The following is a 16,206-nucleotide window of genomic DNA, read 5'->3' on the forward strand; positions in this document are numbered from 1 at the left end:
GCCATTCCTCTAACTTTCTACCAAGATCTGGCTAACAACTAAATTAAATTTTTATAAAAATAATAATAATATAATAAAATATGGTACTTACCTCAGACCAATGGGTTTTATTATTAGGTTAGAGGAGGAGGGCGGGTGGGAGACACTACACGTGTAGTGTCTCGGGTTTCCTCTCCACCAGAATTTATTGGTGAGGGTCTTCCCAGACGTCCGCGGGTCGACTTCCTGTTCCCGCCTAAAAAACTAATTTAAAAAAAAAAGAAAAATTCTCAGCTCCTGCTGAAATTGACTAACCAGCCAGCTCCACTCCCGCCGAAATCGACTGGCCTGCCCCTGCAAAGACAAGTGCTTTTAAAGGTTGACTTACCTCCCAGCAACCTCCTTCCGCAATGCTCCCGCTGAAACTGACTCACCAGCTGTTCTCACGCCGCCGAAATCGACTGGGAAGCCTGGTCCACACACACAGCCTGAGTACGGTCTCTTCCTGATGTGAAACCTGGTCCACACACACAGCCTGAGTACGGTCACTTCCTGATGTGAAGCCTGGTCCCCACACACAGTCTGAGTACAGTCTCTTCCTAATGTGAAGCCTCGGCCACACACACAGCCTGAGGACGGTCTCTTCCTGATGTGAAACCTGGTCCACACATACAGCCTGAGTACGGTCACTTCCTGATGTGAAATCTGGTCCATACACACAGCCTGAGTACGGTCTCTTCCTGATGTGGAGCCTGGTCCCCACACACAGCCTGAGTACGGTCTCTTCCTGATGTGAAACCTGGTCCACACACACAGCCTGAGTCCGGTCACTTCCTGATGTGAAACCTGGTCCACACACACAGCCTGAGTACGGTCACTTCCTGATGTGAAGCCTGGTCCACACACACAGCCTGAGTACGGTCACTCCTGATGTGAAACCTGGTCCACGTACACAGCCTGAGTACGGTCTCTTCCTGATGTGAAGCCTGGTCCACACACACAGCCTGAGTACGGTCTCTTCCTGATGTGAAACCTGGTCCACACACACAGCCTGAGTACGGTCTCTTCCTGATGTGAAACCTGGGCCACACACACAGCCTGAGTACGGTCACTTCCTGATGTGGAGCCTGGGCCACACACACAGCCTGAGTACGGTCTCTTCCTGATGTGAAACCTGGTCCACACACTCAGCTTGAGTACGGTCACTTCCTGATGTGAAACCTGGTCCACACACACAACCTGAGTACGGTCTTTTCCTGATGTGGAGCCTGGGCCACACACACAGCCTGAGTACGGTCTTTTCCTGATGTGAAACCTTTTCCACACACACAGCCTGAGCATGGTCTCTTCCTGATGTGAAGCCTGGTCCACACACACAGCCTGAGTACGGTCTCTTCCTGATGTGGAGCCTGGGCCACACACACAGCCTGAGTACGGTCACTTCCTGATGTAAATGGTGCAATACTATTTCAGGCTATCTGACAGGTTAAAGCTCTTTGCACAGTCAGTACGCTGGAATAATCACTCAGTGTGTATGTACCTCAGTGCTTTTCCAGTCGCACTGATGTTTAAAATCTTTTGTTTCAGGCAGACCAGACAAAGATTTCTCCTTCCACATTGAAAGGCCGATGATTTTCAACTCCTGATGAATCGATAGACTCTGTCGGGACTTGACATGATGTTTGGTTTAAATTTCCCATCTGCAATCCTCATATTGTGTAAAAGAAGTTTACATTGAATTACTTTGATTATACAATGCACAAACTGGCCAGTTGGTCCAACGGTTCTGCTGCAGATTATCCTAGACACACATCTCCTTCCATCCCATCCACCTCATCTCAGCCTGTCAGCTGATCTTTCCATTCCCTTTTCTCATGTGCTTGTCCCATTTCCTTTTGGAAACATCCCAGCACTTTCCTCAACTCCTTCCCTGGTAACAAGTTGCACAATCTAATCCAGTGAATGAAGAAATGTGTCTATATCTCCCTCTTGGCCTGATTATCATCATCGAATTTACAGTGCAGAAGGAGGCCATTTGGCCCAGCGAGTCTGCACCAGCTCCTGGAAAGAGCACCCCACCCAAGGTCAGCACCTCCACCCTATCCCCATGACCCAGTAACCCCACCCAACACTCAGGACAACTTTGGACACTAAGGGCAATTTATCATGGCCAATCCACCTAACCTGCACATCTTTGGACTGTGGGAGGAAACCGGAGCACCCGGAGGAAACCCACCCACACACGGGGAGGATGTGCAGACCCCGCACAGACAGTGACCCAAGCCGGAATCGAACCTGGGACCCTGGAGCTGTGAAGCAATTGTGCTATCCACAATGCTACCGTGCTGCCCACAAAAATATTAGTAACTGTATTGTATTTATGACATAGTTTATAATAACTCTAATCTTTATTATTGTCACAAGTAGGCTTACATTAACATTACAATTAAGTTACTGTGAAAAGCCCCAGTCGCCACACTCCGGCGCCTGGTCGGGGACACTGAGGGAGAATTCAGAATGTCCAATTCACCGAACAAGCACATCTTTCAGGACTTGTGGGAGGAAACCCGAGCACTCGGAGAAAACCCAAGCAGACACGGGGAGAACAGGCAGACTCCGCACAGACAGTGACCCAAGCTGGGAATCGACTGGTGCTGTGAGGCAACAGTGCTTGTCAGCCTCCTCAATGTCAAGCAGAAAACCGGCAAATCCTGCACTATTTCTCAGTGCTAACCACTGTGCTACACAGTAACATAGGGGCAGCATGGTTGCATGGTGGTTAGCACAGTTGCTTCACAGCTCCAGGGTCCCAGGTTCGATTCCCACCTTGTGTCACTGTCTGTGCGGAGTCTGCATATTCGTCCCTTGTGTGCGTGGGCTGAATAGACTCCTTCCACACTGTACATTCTATGACATGTTTATTCCTGGCTCCCAGTTTTCGACTCCTTTACAATTGGCAGCATCCGCCCCACCTCTCCCCTGTCCAACAAACAGATCATTTTAAAGACTTGTATCAGGTCACTACTGAGTGATTTGTTTTCTCAAGAAAATAAGGCTCAATCTGTTTAATTTTTGTCGGGTAGCTGTAATCTCTGTTCACAAAAATCTATGCATCCAGGTCACAAATTGAGGAGACGAACATTTCTTCGTTTGTGTTGGCACGTGCGCCTGCGCGGTTGCTTCCTCTGTGAAGATCCGGCACCCCGAGAGCCCCGCCCTTCATTCATTGACTGGTTGGAGGACCAGCCACTCCCGTTCGGTCCTCCAATCAATCCCCTTCTCCTCCTATTGTCTGGAGCTGCCGTCAATCATTGCCTGAAGTGTCAGGTCGGGGGGCGGGGTTTACAAATCCCGAGTGCGGTCCGAGAGCCGAAAGTGAAACAATGTTATTATTGATCAATCAGCGAGTCAGCCTGAGCCTCTCGCCGTCTGCAACCGTCACAATGCTCGGGTGATTGACGGCAGCTGCAGACCAATAAGAAGAGGGGGGCGGGACTGCAGGACCCACCCAGCCGCTGGTCCTCCAACCAATCGGAGTGAATGAGGGGTGGGTTCGCTGTGTTTGAAGCATGCGCAGTGTGCGTAATGGCGATTGAGAAGGACTGTGTCTTCAGATCCGAAATTGGTAATAGGCGTTTCACAATGTGGAGGAAGCGAGAGATCGCGGGAGTGGGCGGAAACGTTGTGTAAAGCTTTTGCAAGTCGCAAACCTCGGAAGGTTTACGGGACCAAGTTTGTACCGAGCGGGGCTGCAGATCCTCATATTCAGCTCGAGTTAACGGCTGCCATCTTTATTGGATCTGCATCTGGGCGCATGCGCGTTTGCTGTCTTTGTCGGGGCGATGTTTCAGTGAGTGGGAGGAGCTTGTTCCCCATTGTTCGGAATGTGGAGATGCCGCGTTGGACGGGGCTGGGCTCAGTGAGAAGTCACAACACCAGATTTATTTGGTATCACGAACTTTTAGAGCGTAGCTCCTTCATCAGGTGGGTGAAGAGTTAGCTTACACATTCACAGCCAATGATGCAAGATGATACTTTGAATGCGAGTCTTTGCAGGTTATGAAGTCTTTACAGGTCCAGATGGTGCAACTGGAGAGAGGTATAATCACAGGTTATGAGTGATGGAAAGGGATAGGTATATACCACCGGGCAAGAGTTATAGCTGGGGGAAAGGCAATTATGATGCGATGAGGCAAGACTTAGGATGCATAGGATGGGGAGTGAAACTGCAGCGGATGGGCACAATTGAAATATGGAGCTTGTTCAAGGAACAGCTACTGCGTGTCCCTGATAAGTATGTACCTGTCAGGCAGGGAGGAAGCAGTCGAGCGAAGGAACCGTGGTTTACTAAAGTAGTCGAATCACTTGTCTAAAGAAGGAGGCTTCTGTAAAAATGAGACGTGAAGGTTCAGTTAGGGCGCTCGAGAGTTACAAGTTAGCTAGGATGGACCTAAAGAGAGAACTAAGAAGAGCCAGGAGGGGACATGAGAAATCTTTGGCAGGTAGGATCAAGGATAACCCTAAAGCTTTCTACAGATATGTCAGGAATAAAAGAGTGACGAGGGTAAAAGTAAGACCAGTCAAGGACAGTAGTGGGAAGTTGTGCGTGGAGTCCGAGGAGATAGGAGAGGTGCTAAATAAATATTTCTCGTCAGTATTCACACAGGAACAAGACAATGTTGTCGAGGAGAATACTTGGAAACAGGCTACTAGACTAGAAGGGCTTGAGGTTCATAAGGAGGAGGTGTTAGCAATTCTGGGAAGTATGAAAATGGGTAAGTCCCCTGGGCCGGATTGGATTTATCCTAGGATTCTCTGGGAAGCTAGGGAGGAGATTGCTGAGCCTTTGGCTTTGACTTTCATGTCATCATTGTCCACAGGAATAGTGCCAGAAGACTGGAGGATCGCAAATGTTGTCCCCTTGTTCAAGAAGGGGAGTAGAGACAACCCCGGTAACTATAGACCAGTGAGCCTTACTTCTGTTGTGGGCAAAGTCTTGGAAAGGTTTATGAGATAGGATGTATAATCATCTGGAAAGGAATAATTTGATTAGATAGTCAACGTGGTTTTGTGAAGGGTAGGTTCATAGAATTTACAGTGCAGAAGGAGGCCATTCGGCCCATCGAGTCTGCACCGGCTCTTGGAAAGAGCACCCTACCCAAGGGCAACACCTCCCCCCTATCCCCATAACCCAGTAACCCCACCCAACACTAAGGGCAATTTTGGACACCGGGCAATTTATCATGGCCAATCCACCTAACCTGCACATCTTTGGACTGTGGGAGGAAACCGGAGTACCCGGAGGAAACCCACGTACGTTGTGCCTCACAAACCTTATTGAGTTCTTTGAGAAGGTGACCAAACAGGTGGATGAGGGTAAAGCAGTTGATGTGGTGTATATGGATTTCAGGAAAGCGTTTGATGAGGTTCCCCATGGTAGGCTATTACAGAAAATACGGAGGCATGGGATTCGGGGTGATTTAGCAGTTTGGATCAGAAATTGGCTAGCTGGAAGAAGACAAAGGGTGGTGGTTGATGGGAAATGTTCAGCCTGGAGTTCAGTCACTAGTGGTGTACCACAAGGATCTGTTTTGGGGCCACTGCTGTTTGTCATTTTTATAAATGACCTGGAGGAGGGTGTAGAAGGATGGGTGAGTAAATTTGCAGATGACACTAAAGTCGGTGGAGTTGTGGACAGTGCGGAAGGATGTTACAAGTTACAGAGGGACATAGATAAGCTGCAGAACTGGGCTGAGAGGTGAAATATGGAGTTTAATGCAGAAAAGTGTAAGGTGATTCATTTTGGAAGGAATAACAGGAAGACAGAGTACTGGGCTAATGGTAAGATTCTTGGTAGTGTGGATGAGCAGAGAGATCTCCGTGTCCATGTACATAGATCCCTGAAAGTTGCCACCCAGGTTGACAGGGTTGTTAAGAAGACAAACGGTGTGTTAGCTTTTATTGGTAGAGGGATTGAGTTTCGGAGCCATGAGGCCATGTTGCAGCTGTACAAAACTCTGGTGCGGCCGCATTTGGAGTATTGCGTGCAGTTCTGGTCGCCGCATTATAGGAAGGATGTGGAAGCATTGGCAAGGGTATAGAGGAGATTTACCAGGATGTTGCCTGGTATGGAGGGAAGATCTTACGAGGGAAGGCTGAGGGACTTGAGGCTGTTTTCGTTAGAGAGAAGAAGGTTAAGAGGAGACTTAATTGAGGCATACAAGATGATCAGAGGATTAGGTAGGGTGGACAGTGAGAGCCTTTTTCCTCGGATAGTGATGTCTAGCACGAGGGGACATAGCTTTAAATTGAGGGGGGATAGATATAGAAGAGATGTCAGAGGTAGGTTCTTTACTCGGAGAATAGTAAGGGCGTGGAATGCCCTGCCTGCAACAGTAGTGGACTCGCCAACATTAAGGGCATTTAAATGGTCATTGGATAAACATATGGATGATAAGGGAATAGTGTAGATGGGCTTTAGAGTGGTTTCACAGGTTGGCGCAACATCGAGGGCCGAAGGGCCTGTACTGCGCTGTTCTATGTTCAGGTGAATTGTCTGAAGCCAGAACAGTTGGTAGGATTTCACAAGCCCAGGCCAGATGTTGGGTTAAACGTAGTGTCAATTAACATGAATCAGGAGAATTGGGAGGGTGAATATTAGATACAGCAGAGTGAGAATGGAGGGAGAGTGTATGGGATGGAGATTTACAGATTTTGGAGATCGAGAGAGGAAATAATGTTCCAGAGGAACTAGAATTGTCAGTTCTGAATTGCTATCTGTATTAACAATGATGACTTTTGTAAATTATTTTTAAAGGATATTGGAAGAGGAGGAATTGCAAATAGAGAGCTCAAATGCCATGTCTCGATATGACAAAGTCACTCGTTACCTCTGACCTGAATATCATCGGGCTCTGGAAATCATCGGCGAGAAGCAGAAATGTTTGTCCAGTATGTAGGCTCAGTGTGTAGGCTTCAAAAGATTTTAAATGTGAGTGTGACTGGAAAAGCACCGAGTTCCACACAACACACACCCGAGTGAGCGTGTTCCAGTGAACTGACTGTGGAAAGAGCTTAAACCAGTTACACGGCCTGACAAAACATCACATCAATCATAGTGAGGAGAGACAGAGCATATATTCTGTGTGTAGGTAACGTTTCCACTGATTGTCAATCTGGAGAGACACGTGGAGACCCAAACCATGGAGAAACCGTGGAAATGTGGGGACTGTGGGAAGGAATACAGAGCCCCATCTCTGCTGGAGATTCATCGCCGCAGTCACACTGGGGAGAGGCCGTTCACCTGCTCTCAGTGTGGGAAGGGATTCGCACAGTTATTCAGCCTGCAGTCACACCAGCGAGTTCACACTGAGGAGAGGCCGTTTACCTGCACTCAGTGTGGGAAAGGATTCATTGATCTTTCCACCCTGCAGAAACATCAGCAACTTCACAGTGGGGAGAGGTTGTTCACCTGCTCTCACTGTGGGAAGGAATTCACTTGGTTATCTCACCTGCAGAGACATAAGCAAGTTCACACCATGGAGAAGCCATTTACCTGCTCTCAGTGTGGGAAGGAATTCACTCAGTTATCTCACCTGCAGAGACATAAGCAAGTTCACACCGGGGAGAAGCCATTTACCTGCTCTCATTGTGGGCAGGGATTTGCTCAGTTATGTCACCTGCAGTTACACCAGCGAGTTCACACTGGGGAAAAGCCATTCACCTGCTCTCAGTGTGGGAAGGGATTCACTCGGTTATCCACCCTGCAGTCACATCAGCGGATTCACACTGGGGAGAGGCCATTCACCTGCTCTCAGTGTGAGAAGGGATTCATTGATTTATCCACCCTGCAGAGACATCAGCGAATTCACACTGGGGAGAGGCCATTCACCTGCCCTCAATGCAGAAAGAGATTTATTGATTCATCCACCCTGTTGAGACACCAGCGAGTTCACACTGGGGAGAGGCCATTCACCTGCTCTCGGTGTGGGAAGGGATTCACTCAGTTATCCAGCCTCCAGGCTCACCAGCGAGGTCACACAGGGGAGAGGCCATTCACCTGCTCTCAGTGTGGGAAGGGATTCACTCGGTTATTCAGCCTGCATTCACACCAGCGAGTTCACACTGGGGAGAAGCCGTTCAGCTGCTCTCAGTGTGGGAAGGGATTTGCACGGTTGTTCAGCCTGCATTCACACCAGCGAGTTCACACTGGGTAGAAACATTCACCTGCTCTTGGTGTGGGAAGGGAATCATTGATTTCTTCAACCTGCAGACACACCAGCGAGTTCACACTGGGGAGCGGACGTTCACCTGCTCTCAGTGTGGGAAAAGATTCAGTCATTCATTCAACCTGCAAAAGCATTAGAGAGTTCACACTGAGGAGAGGCCATTGTTAGACTCGGAATACTAAATAATAAACTCATTGTGTCTAAGGGGAAGAGTAGACGGAAGAGATGATGAACTCAAAGGGACAGGTCTGTGGTGCATCTGTTTTAGTGCTAGAAGTGTAGCACGTAAGGGAGATGAACTTAGGGCTTGGATTTGTAGATGGGAATATGATGTTATTGGTATTACTGAGACTTGGTTGAGGGAAGGGCAAGATTGGCAACTAAATATCCCAGTGTATAGATGCTTCAGGAGGGATAGAGAGGGAGGTAAAAAGGGTGGAGGAGTTGCATTACTGGTCAGAGATGATATCACAGCTGTGATTAAGGAGGGCACTATGGAGGATTCGAGCACTTGAGGCAATATGGGTAGAGCTAAGAAACAGGAAGGATGCAGTAATATTGTTGGGACTTTACTACAGGCCTCCCAAAAGTGATCGTGAAGTAGCGGTACAAATATGTAGACAGATGATAGAAAAGTCTAGGAGCAATAGGGTGGTCGTGATGGGAGATTTTAACTTCCCCAACATTGACTGGGACTCCTGTATTGTTGGAGGCGTAGATGGAGCAGAATTTGTAAGGAGCATCCAGGAGAGTTTTTTAGAGCAGTATGTAAATAGTCCAACTCGGGAAGGGGCCATACTGGACCTGGTATTGGGGAATGATCCGGGCCAGGTGGTTAAAGTTCAGTCAGTGATTACTTTGGGAATAGCAATCACAATTCCTTAAGATTTAGAATACTCATGGTGAAAGCCGGGAGCGGTCCTAAAGGAAGAGTGCTAAATTGGGGAAATGCCAAGTATAACAAAATTCGCCAGGAGTTGGGGAATGTGGATTGGGCACAGCTGTTTAAGGGTAAATCCACATTTGAAATGTGGGAGTCTTTTAAGGAAAGGTTGATTAGAGTGCAGGACAGACATGTTCCTGTGAAAATGAGGGATAGAAATGGCAAGATTAGGGAACCATGGATGACGGGTGGAATTGTGAGATGAGCTAAGATGAAAAAGGAAGCATACATAAGATCTAGGCGACTTAAAACTGATGAATCTTTGGAGGAATATCGGGAAAGTAGGACAAATCTCAAACGCGCAATAAAGAGGGCTAAAAGGGGTCATGAAATATCTTTGGCTAACAGGTTTAAGGAAAATCCCAAAGCCTTTTATTCGTATATAAGGAGAAAGAGTGTAACTGGAGAAAGGATTGGCCCACTCAAAGGCAAAAGAGGGAATTAATGCGTGGAGTCAGAGGAAATGGGTGAGATTCTTAATGAGTACATTGCATCGGTATTCACCAGGGATCTGTTTTGGGGCCACTGCTGTTTGTCATTTTTATACATGACCTGGAGGAGGGTGTAGAAGGATGGGTGAGTAAATTTGCAGATGACACTAAAGTCGGTGGAGTTGTGGACTGTGCGGAAGGATGTTACAAGTTACAGAGGGACATAGATAAGCTGCAGCGCTGGGCTGTGAGGTGGCAAATGGAGTTTAATGCAGAAAAGTGTGAGGTGATTCATTTTGGAAGGAATAACAGGAAGACAGAGTACTGGGCTAATGGTAAGATTCTTGGCAGTGTGGATGAGCAGAGAGATCTCGGTGTCTATGTACATAGATCCCTGAAAGTTGCCACCCAGGTTGAGAGGGTTGTTAAGAAGGCGTACGGTGTGGTCGCTTTTATTGGTAGAGGGATTGAGTTTAGGAGCCATGAGGTCATGTTGCAGCTATACAAAACTCTGGTGCGGCCGCATTTGGAGTATTGCGTGCAGTTCTGGTCGCCGCATTATAGAAAGGATGTGGAAGCATTGGAAAGGGTGCAGAGGAGATTTACCAGGATGTTGCCTGGTATGGAGGGAAGATCTTACGAGGGAAGGCTGAGGGACTTGAGGCTGTTTTCGTTAGAGAGAAGAAGGTTAAGAGGAGTCTTAATTGAGGCATACAAGATGATCAGAGGATTAGGTAGGGTGAACAGTGAGAGCATTTTTCCTCGGATGGTGATGTCTAGCACGAGGGGACATAGCTTTAAATTGAGGCGAGATAGATATAGAAGAGATGTCAGAGGTAGGTTCTTTACTCAGTGAATAGTAAGGGCGTGGAACGCCCTGCCTGCAACAGTAGTGGACTCGCCAACATTAAGGGCATTTAAATGGTCATTGGATAAACATATGGATGAGAAGGGAATAGTGTAGATGAGCTTTAGAGTGGTTTCACAGGTCGGCGCAACATCGAGGGCCAAAGGGCCTGTACTACGGTGTAATGTTCTATGTTCTATGTTCAGGTGAATTGTCTGAAGCCAGAACAGTTGGTAGGATTTCACATGCCCAGGCCAGATGTTGGGGGGTTCAAAGTAGTGTCAATCAACATGAATCAGGAGAATTGGGAATATTAGATACAGCAGAGTGAGAATGGAGGCAGATTGTGTGGGATGGAGATTTACAGCTTTTGGAGAACGAGAGACGAAATAATGTTCCAGCGGAACTAGAATTGTCAGTTCTGAATTGCTACCTGTATTAACAATGATGACTTTTGTAAATTGTTTTTCAAGGATATTGGAAGAGGAGGAATTACAAACAGAGAGCTCAAATGTCATGTCTCGATATGACAAAGTCACTCGATACCTCTGACCTGAATATCATTGGACTCTGAAAATCATCGGCGAGAAGGAGAAATGTTTGTCCAGTCTGTAGGCTCAGTATGTAGGCTTCAAAACATTTTACATGTGAGTGTGACTGGAAAAGCACCGAGTTCCACACAACACACACCCGAGTGAGAGTGTTCCAGTGAACTGACTGTGGAAACATCAGTGTGACTGGAAAAGCACCGAGACCCACACAACACACACCCGAGTGAGAGTGTTCCAGTGAACTGACTGTGGAAAGAGCTTAAACCAGTTACACAGCCTGGAAAAACATCACATCAATCATAGTGAGGAGTGACAGAGCATATATTCTGTGTGTAGACAATATTTCCACTGATTGTCAATCTGGAGAGACACGAGGAGACCCAAAACATGGAGAAACCGTGGAAATGTGAGGACTGTGGGAAGGGATACAGCTTCCCATCTAAGCTGGAGATTCATCGACGCAGTCACACTGGGGAGAGGCCGTTCACCTGCTCTGTATGTGGGAAGGGATTCGCACAGTTATTCACCCTGCAGTCACACCAGCGAGTTCACACTGAGAGGCCGTTTACCTGCACTCAGTGTGGGAAAGGATTCATTGATCTTTCCACCCTGCAGAAACATCAGCAACTTCACAGTGGGGAGAGGTTGTTCACTTGCTCTCAGTGTGGGAAGGAATTCACTTGGTTATCTCACCTGCAGAGACATCACCAAATTCATACTGGGGTGAGGCCACTCACCTGCTCTCAGTGTGAGAAGGGATTCATTGATTCATCCGCCCTACAGAGACATCAGCGAATTCACACTGGGGAGAGGGCGTTCACCTGCCCTCAATGCAGAAAGAGATTTAATGATTCATCCACCCTGCGGATACACCAGCGAGTTCACACTGGGGAGAGGCCATTCACCTGTTCTCAGTGTGGGAAGGGATTCACTCAGTTATCCAGCCTCCAGGCTCACCAGCGAGTTCACACTGGGGAGAGGCCATTCACTTGCTCTCAGTGTGGGAAGGGATTCACTCGGTTATTCAGCCTGCATTCACACCAGCGAGTTCACACTGGGTAGAAACATTCACCTGCTCTCAGTGTGGGAAGGGAATCATTGATTTCTTCAACCTGCAGACACATCAGCGAGTTCACACTGGGGAGCGGACGTTCACCTGCTCTCAGTGTGGGAAAGGATTCAGTCATTCATTCAACCTGCAAAAGAAATGATGAACGCCAAGGGACAGGTGGTCTGAGGTGCATCTGTTTTTATGCGAGAAGTGTAGCATGTAAGGCAGATGAACTTAGGGCTTGGATTTGTACCTGGGAATATTTTGTTATTGGTATTACTGAGACTTGGTTGAGGGAAGGGCAAGATTGACAACTAAATATCCCAGTGTATAGATGCTTCAGGAGGGATAGAGAGGGAGGTAAAAGGGGTTGTGGAGTTGCATTACTGGTCAGAGATGATATTACAGCTGTGATTGAAGGAGGTCACTATGGAGGATTCGAGTACTGAGGCAATATGGGTAGAGCTAAGAAATAGGAAGGGTGCAGTAACATTGTTGGGACTTAACTACAGGCCTCCCAAAAGCGAGCGTGAAGTAGAGGTACAAATATGTAGACAGATTATAGAAAAATGTAGGAGCAATAGAGTGGTCGTGATGGTAGATTTTAACATCCCCAACATTGAATGGGACTCATCTAGTGTTGGAGGCGTAGATGGAGCAGTATTTCTAAGGAGCATCCAGGAGAGTTTTTTTAGAGCAGTATGTAAATAGTCCAACTCGAAGGGGCCATATTGGACCTGGTATTGTGGAATCATCCCGGCCAGGTGGTTGAAGTTTCAGTCCGTGATTACTTTGGGAATAGCGATCACAATTCCGTAAGTTTTAGAATACTCATGGGCAAAGCCGAGAGTGGTCCTAAAGGAAGAGTGCTAAATTGGGGAAAGGCCAAGTGTAACAAAATTCGCCAGGAGTTAGGGAATGTGGATTGGGCGCAGCTGTTTAATGGTAAATCCGCATTTGAAATGTGGGAGTCTTTTAAGGAAAGGTTGATTAGAGTGCAGGACAGACATGTCCCTGTGAAAATGAGGGATAGAAATGGCAAGATTAGGGAACCATGGATGACGGGTGGAATTGTGAGACCAGGTATGATGAAAAAGGAAGCATACATAAGATCTAGGTGACTTAAAACTGATGAAGCTTTGGAGGAATATTGTGAAAGTAGGACAAATCTCAAACGCGCAATAAAGAGGGCTAAAAGGGGTCATGAAATATATTTGGCTAACAGGGTTAAGGAAAATCCCAAAGCCTTTTATTCGTATATAAGGAGAAAGAGGGTAACTAGAGAAAGGATTGGCCCACTCAAAGACAAAAGAGGGAATTTATGCGTGGAGTCAGAGGAAATGGGTGAGATTCTTAATGAGTACATTATGGGAGATATGGACAGGGTGGATAGCAACAAGCTTTTTCCAAGAGTGGGGGTGTCAATTACAAGGGGTCACGATTTCAAGGTGAGAGGGGGAAGGTTTAAGGGAGATGTGCGTGGAAAGTTTTTTACGCAGAGGGTGGTGGGTGCCTGGAATGCTTTGCCAGCGGAGGTGGTAGAGGCGGGCACGATAGCATCATTTAAGATGCATCTAGACAGATATATGAACGGGCGGGGAACAGAGGGAAGTAGATCCTTGGAAAATAGGCGACAGGTTTAGATAGAGGATCTGGATCGGCGCAGGCTGGGAGGGCCGAAGGGCCTGTTTTGTGCTGTAATTTTCTTTGTTCTTGTTCTAGTAGAAAGGATCAAGCCTTGAATTCAGTTTGTATGATTTATTAAAGATTGCAAACACAGCCAGCAGACCAGATCTGCCTTAACCTCCATGTAAGTCAAACAGAACTCAGCTCAGCCTACAGAAGTGAGGGCACAAGTTATGTACATTTTTAGACAGTCATCACTCCTCTTTAGTCCTCCCAATATTCTGTAGCTTAGCACTTACCAAACAACTAATATTTATTAAGATCGCCATAGTGACGCTGCTATCCTTAATATCTGAGGAGTCTCCCGTGATCTTTAGAATTGGTAATAGGTCACGCTTCTAGATATTTGCTAACCTGAGACTCCTTCACCCGATCGGAGAGGAATGGATGTCTGTCAGTTCGTTCCCTCTGATAACTAACTGCTAATGCCAGCAGCTTGGATTCTTCCGAAAACAGAGTCAGTCTCCCTTATCACCCATCTGCCTCCTATGAAGCCCCAACTAGCTTCTTACTGCAAGTTGCCCTCGACCATTTTACTTTTAATACAAAGGATAATATGGTCACCACGTCGAATTGACAGAATATTTTATAATGCTTGCTGTATTAACTTATAATACAAATTATATTAAAGATTATACAAGGTGTGCCCTTAATATAAGTGTATCCATGATTACCATTTATAAAGGTCACACTGAGTGAATTCATTTAAAAAAAAAATATATATTTTATTGAAGTTTTTCAAACAAAAATTTTCCATTTTTACAACTTAGTAATAAAATATACATTAAACGTTATTTAAATAATATATTAAACGAACAACAAATGAGGAAAAAGTAATACACAAGAAGCAAATATAAACAACTAGCATAAAAACAAAAACACAAAATAAACACTTCCCCGTCCCCCCTCCCCCCTGGGTTGCTGCTGCTGTCTTTTCTGTTTTTCCATTATCGTTCCGCGAGATAGTCGAGGAACGGTTGCCACCGCCTGGTGAACCCCTGAGCCGACCCTCTTAATGCATATTTTATTCGCTCCAGTTTTATGAACCCTGCCATGTCATTTATCCAGGCCTCCACGCCCGGGGGTTTCGCTTCTTTCCACATAAGTAGAATCCTTCGCCGGGCTACTAGGGACGCAAAGGCCAAAAGGTCGGCCTCTTGCGCCTCCTGCACTCCCGGTTCTCCTGCAACTCCAAATATAGCCAACCCCCAGCTTGGTTTGACCCGGACCCCCACCACCTTTGAGATCTCTCTTGCCACACCCACCCAGAACTCATGCAGTGCCGGACATGACCAGAACATGTGGGTGTGGTTCGCCGGGCTTCCCGAGCACCTCCCACACCTATCCTCCACCCCAAAAAACCTGCTCAGTCTTGCTCCCGTCATATGCGCCCTGTGTAGAACCTTGAATTGGATCAGGCTAAGCCTGGCACAAGAGGACGAGGAATTTACCCTGCTTAGGGCAACTGCCCACAGCCCTTCCTCAATCTCTTCCCCCAGCTCCTCTTCCCATTTTCCCTTCAGCTCCTCTATCATCGTCTCCCCCTCGTCTCTCATCTCCCTGTATATTTCGGACACTTTACCTTCACCAACCCATGCCCCCGAAATTACTCTCCTGGATCCCTTCCGTCGGGAGCTGCGGAAATTCCCTCACCTGTTGCCTCGTAAATGCCCTCACTTGCATGTATCGGAAAGCATTCCCTGGTGGCAACTTATATTTTTCTTCCAATGCTCCCAAACTCGCAAACGTCCCGTCCACAAACAAGTCCTTCAGCTTCCTAATTCCTGCTCGCTGCCAACATTGAAATCCCCCATCTATTCTCCCGGGGACGAACCTGTGGTTATTCCTTATCGGGGACCACACCGAGGCACCCGTCACTCCCCTGTGTCGTCTCTACTGCCCCCAGATCTTCAAGGTCGCCACCACCACTGGGTTTGTGGTGTACCTTTTCGGGGAGAACAGCAGCAGCGCCGTCGCCAGCGCTTTTAGGCTTGTTCCCTTACAGGATGCCATCTCCAGCCTTTTCCACGCAGCACCTTCTTCCCTCATCCACTTACAGAGCATGGACACATTGGCGGCCCAATAGTAGTCACTCAGACTCGGCAGTGCCAATCTCCCTCTGTCCCTACTGTGCTGCAGGAACCCCCTCTTTACCCTCGGGGGTCTTTCCCGCCCACACAAAGCTCATAATGCTCCTGTCTATTTTTTTGAAAAAGGCCTTTGTAATCAGGATGGGGAGGCACTGAAACACGAAAAGAAACCTCGGGAGGACCACCATTTTAACCGCCTGTACTCTGCCCGCCAATGACAGGGGCACTGTAGGAATCTTTAATTTGAAAGAATGTTAACTCCTGGCTGGCTCGCCAAAATGTAGGAATCTTTAATTGATGGGATCTTAACCTGCCGAACTACGCCAAGTTTGGGGGAAGCTTAGTTGATGAATCAAAGTCCTGGCGCAATACGACAAGTTGTAAGATTTGTAATATTTCT

General features: G+C 47.2%; 1 protein-coding gene and 1 pseudogene across 2 annotated transcripts; both read left to right on the plus strand.

Moving 5' to 3' along the window:
* Positions 1–3,549: 3,549 nt before the first annotated feature.
* On the plus strand, positions 3,550–10,902 carry LOC140418298 (uncharacterized). Of its 2 annotated transcripts, none has more exons than XM_072501766.1 (2): positions 3,550–3,604; positions 6,797–10,902. In XM_072501766.1, exon 2 carries the CDS (start codon positions 7,182–7,184, stop codon positions 8,193–8,195), a length of 1,014 nt encoding a protein of 337 aa, XP_072357867.1. In that variant the 5' UTR covers positions 3,550–3,604; positions 6,797–7,181; the 3' UTR covers positions 8,196–10,902. The 2 variants fall into 2 exon arrangements, with proteins under 2 accessions (XP_072357867.1, XP_072357866.1); XM_072501765.1 differs by having other exon boundaries at positions 3,552–3,963.
* A 464-nt stretch (positions 10,903–11,366) lies between these two features.
* Positions 11,367–12,341, plus strand: LOC140418300 (uncharacterized; annotated as a pseudogene).
* The last annotated feature ends 3,865 nt before the right edge of the window (positions 12,342–16,206 follow it).

The sequence above is a fragment of the Scyliorhinus torazame genome, chromosome 5, assembly GCF_047496885.1.
Source record: "Scyliorhinus torazame isolate Kashiwa2021f chromosome 5, sScyTor2.1, whole genome shotgun sequence".
In the NCBI taxonomy this organism is placed as follows: domain Eukaryota; kingdom Metazoa; phylum Chordata; class Chondrichthyes; order Carcharhiniformes; family Scyliorhinidae; genus Scyliorhinus; species Scyliorhinus torazame.

Coding starts and splice junctions, on each gene's coding strand:
- LOC140418298 (XM_072501766.1), top strand. CDS start 7,182: ATGGAGAAACCGTGGAAATGTGGGGACTGTGGGAAGGAATACAGAGCC.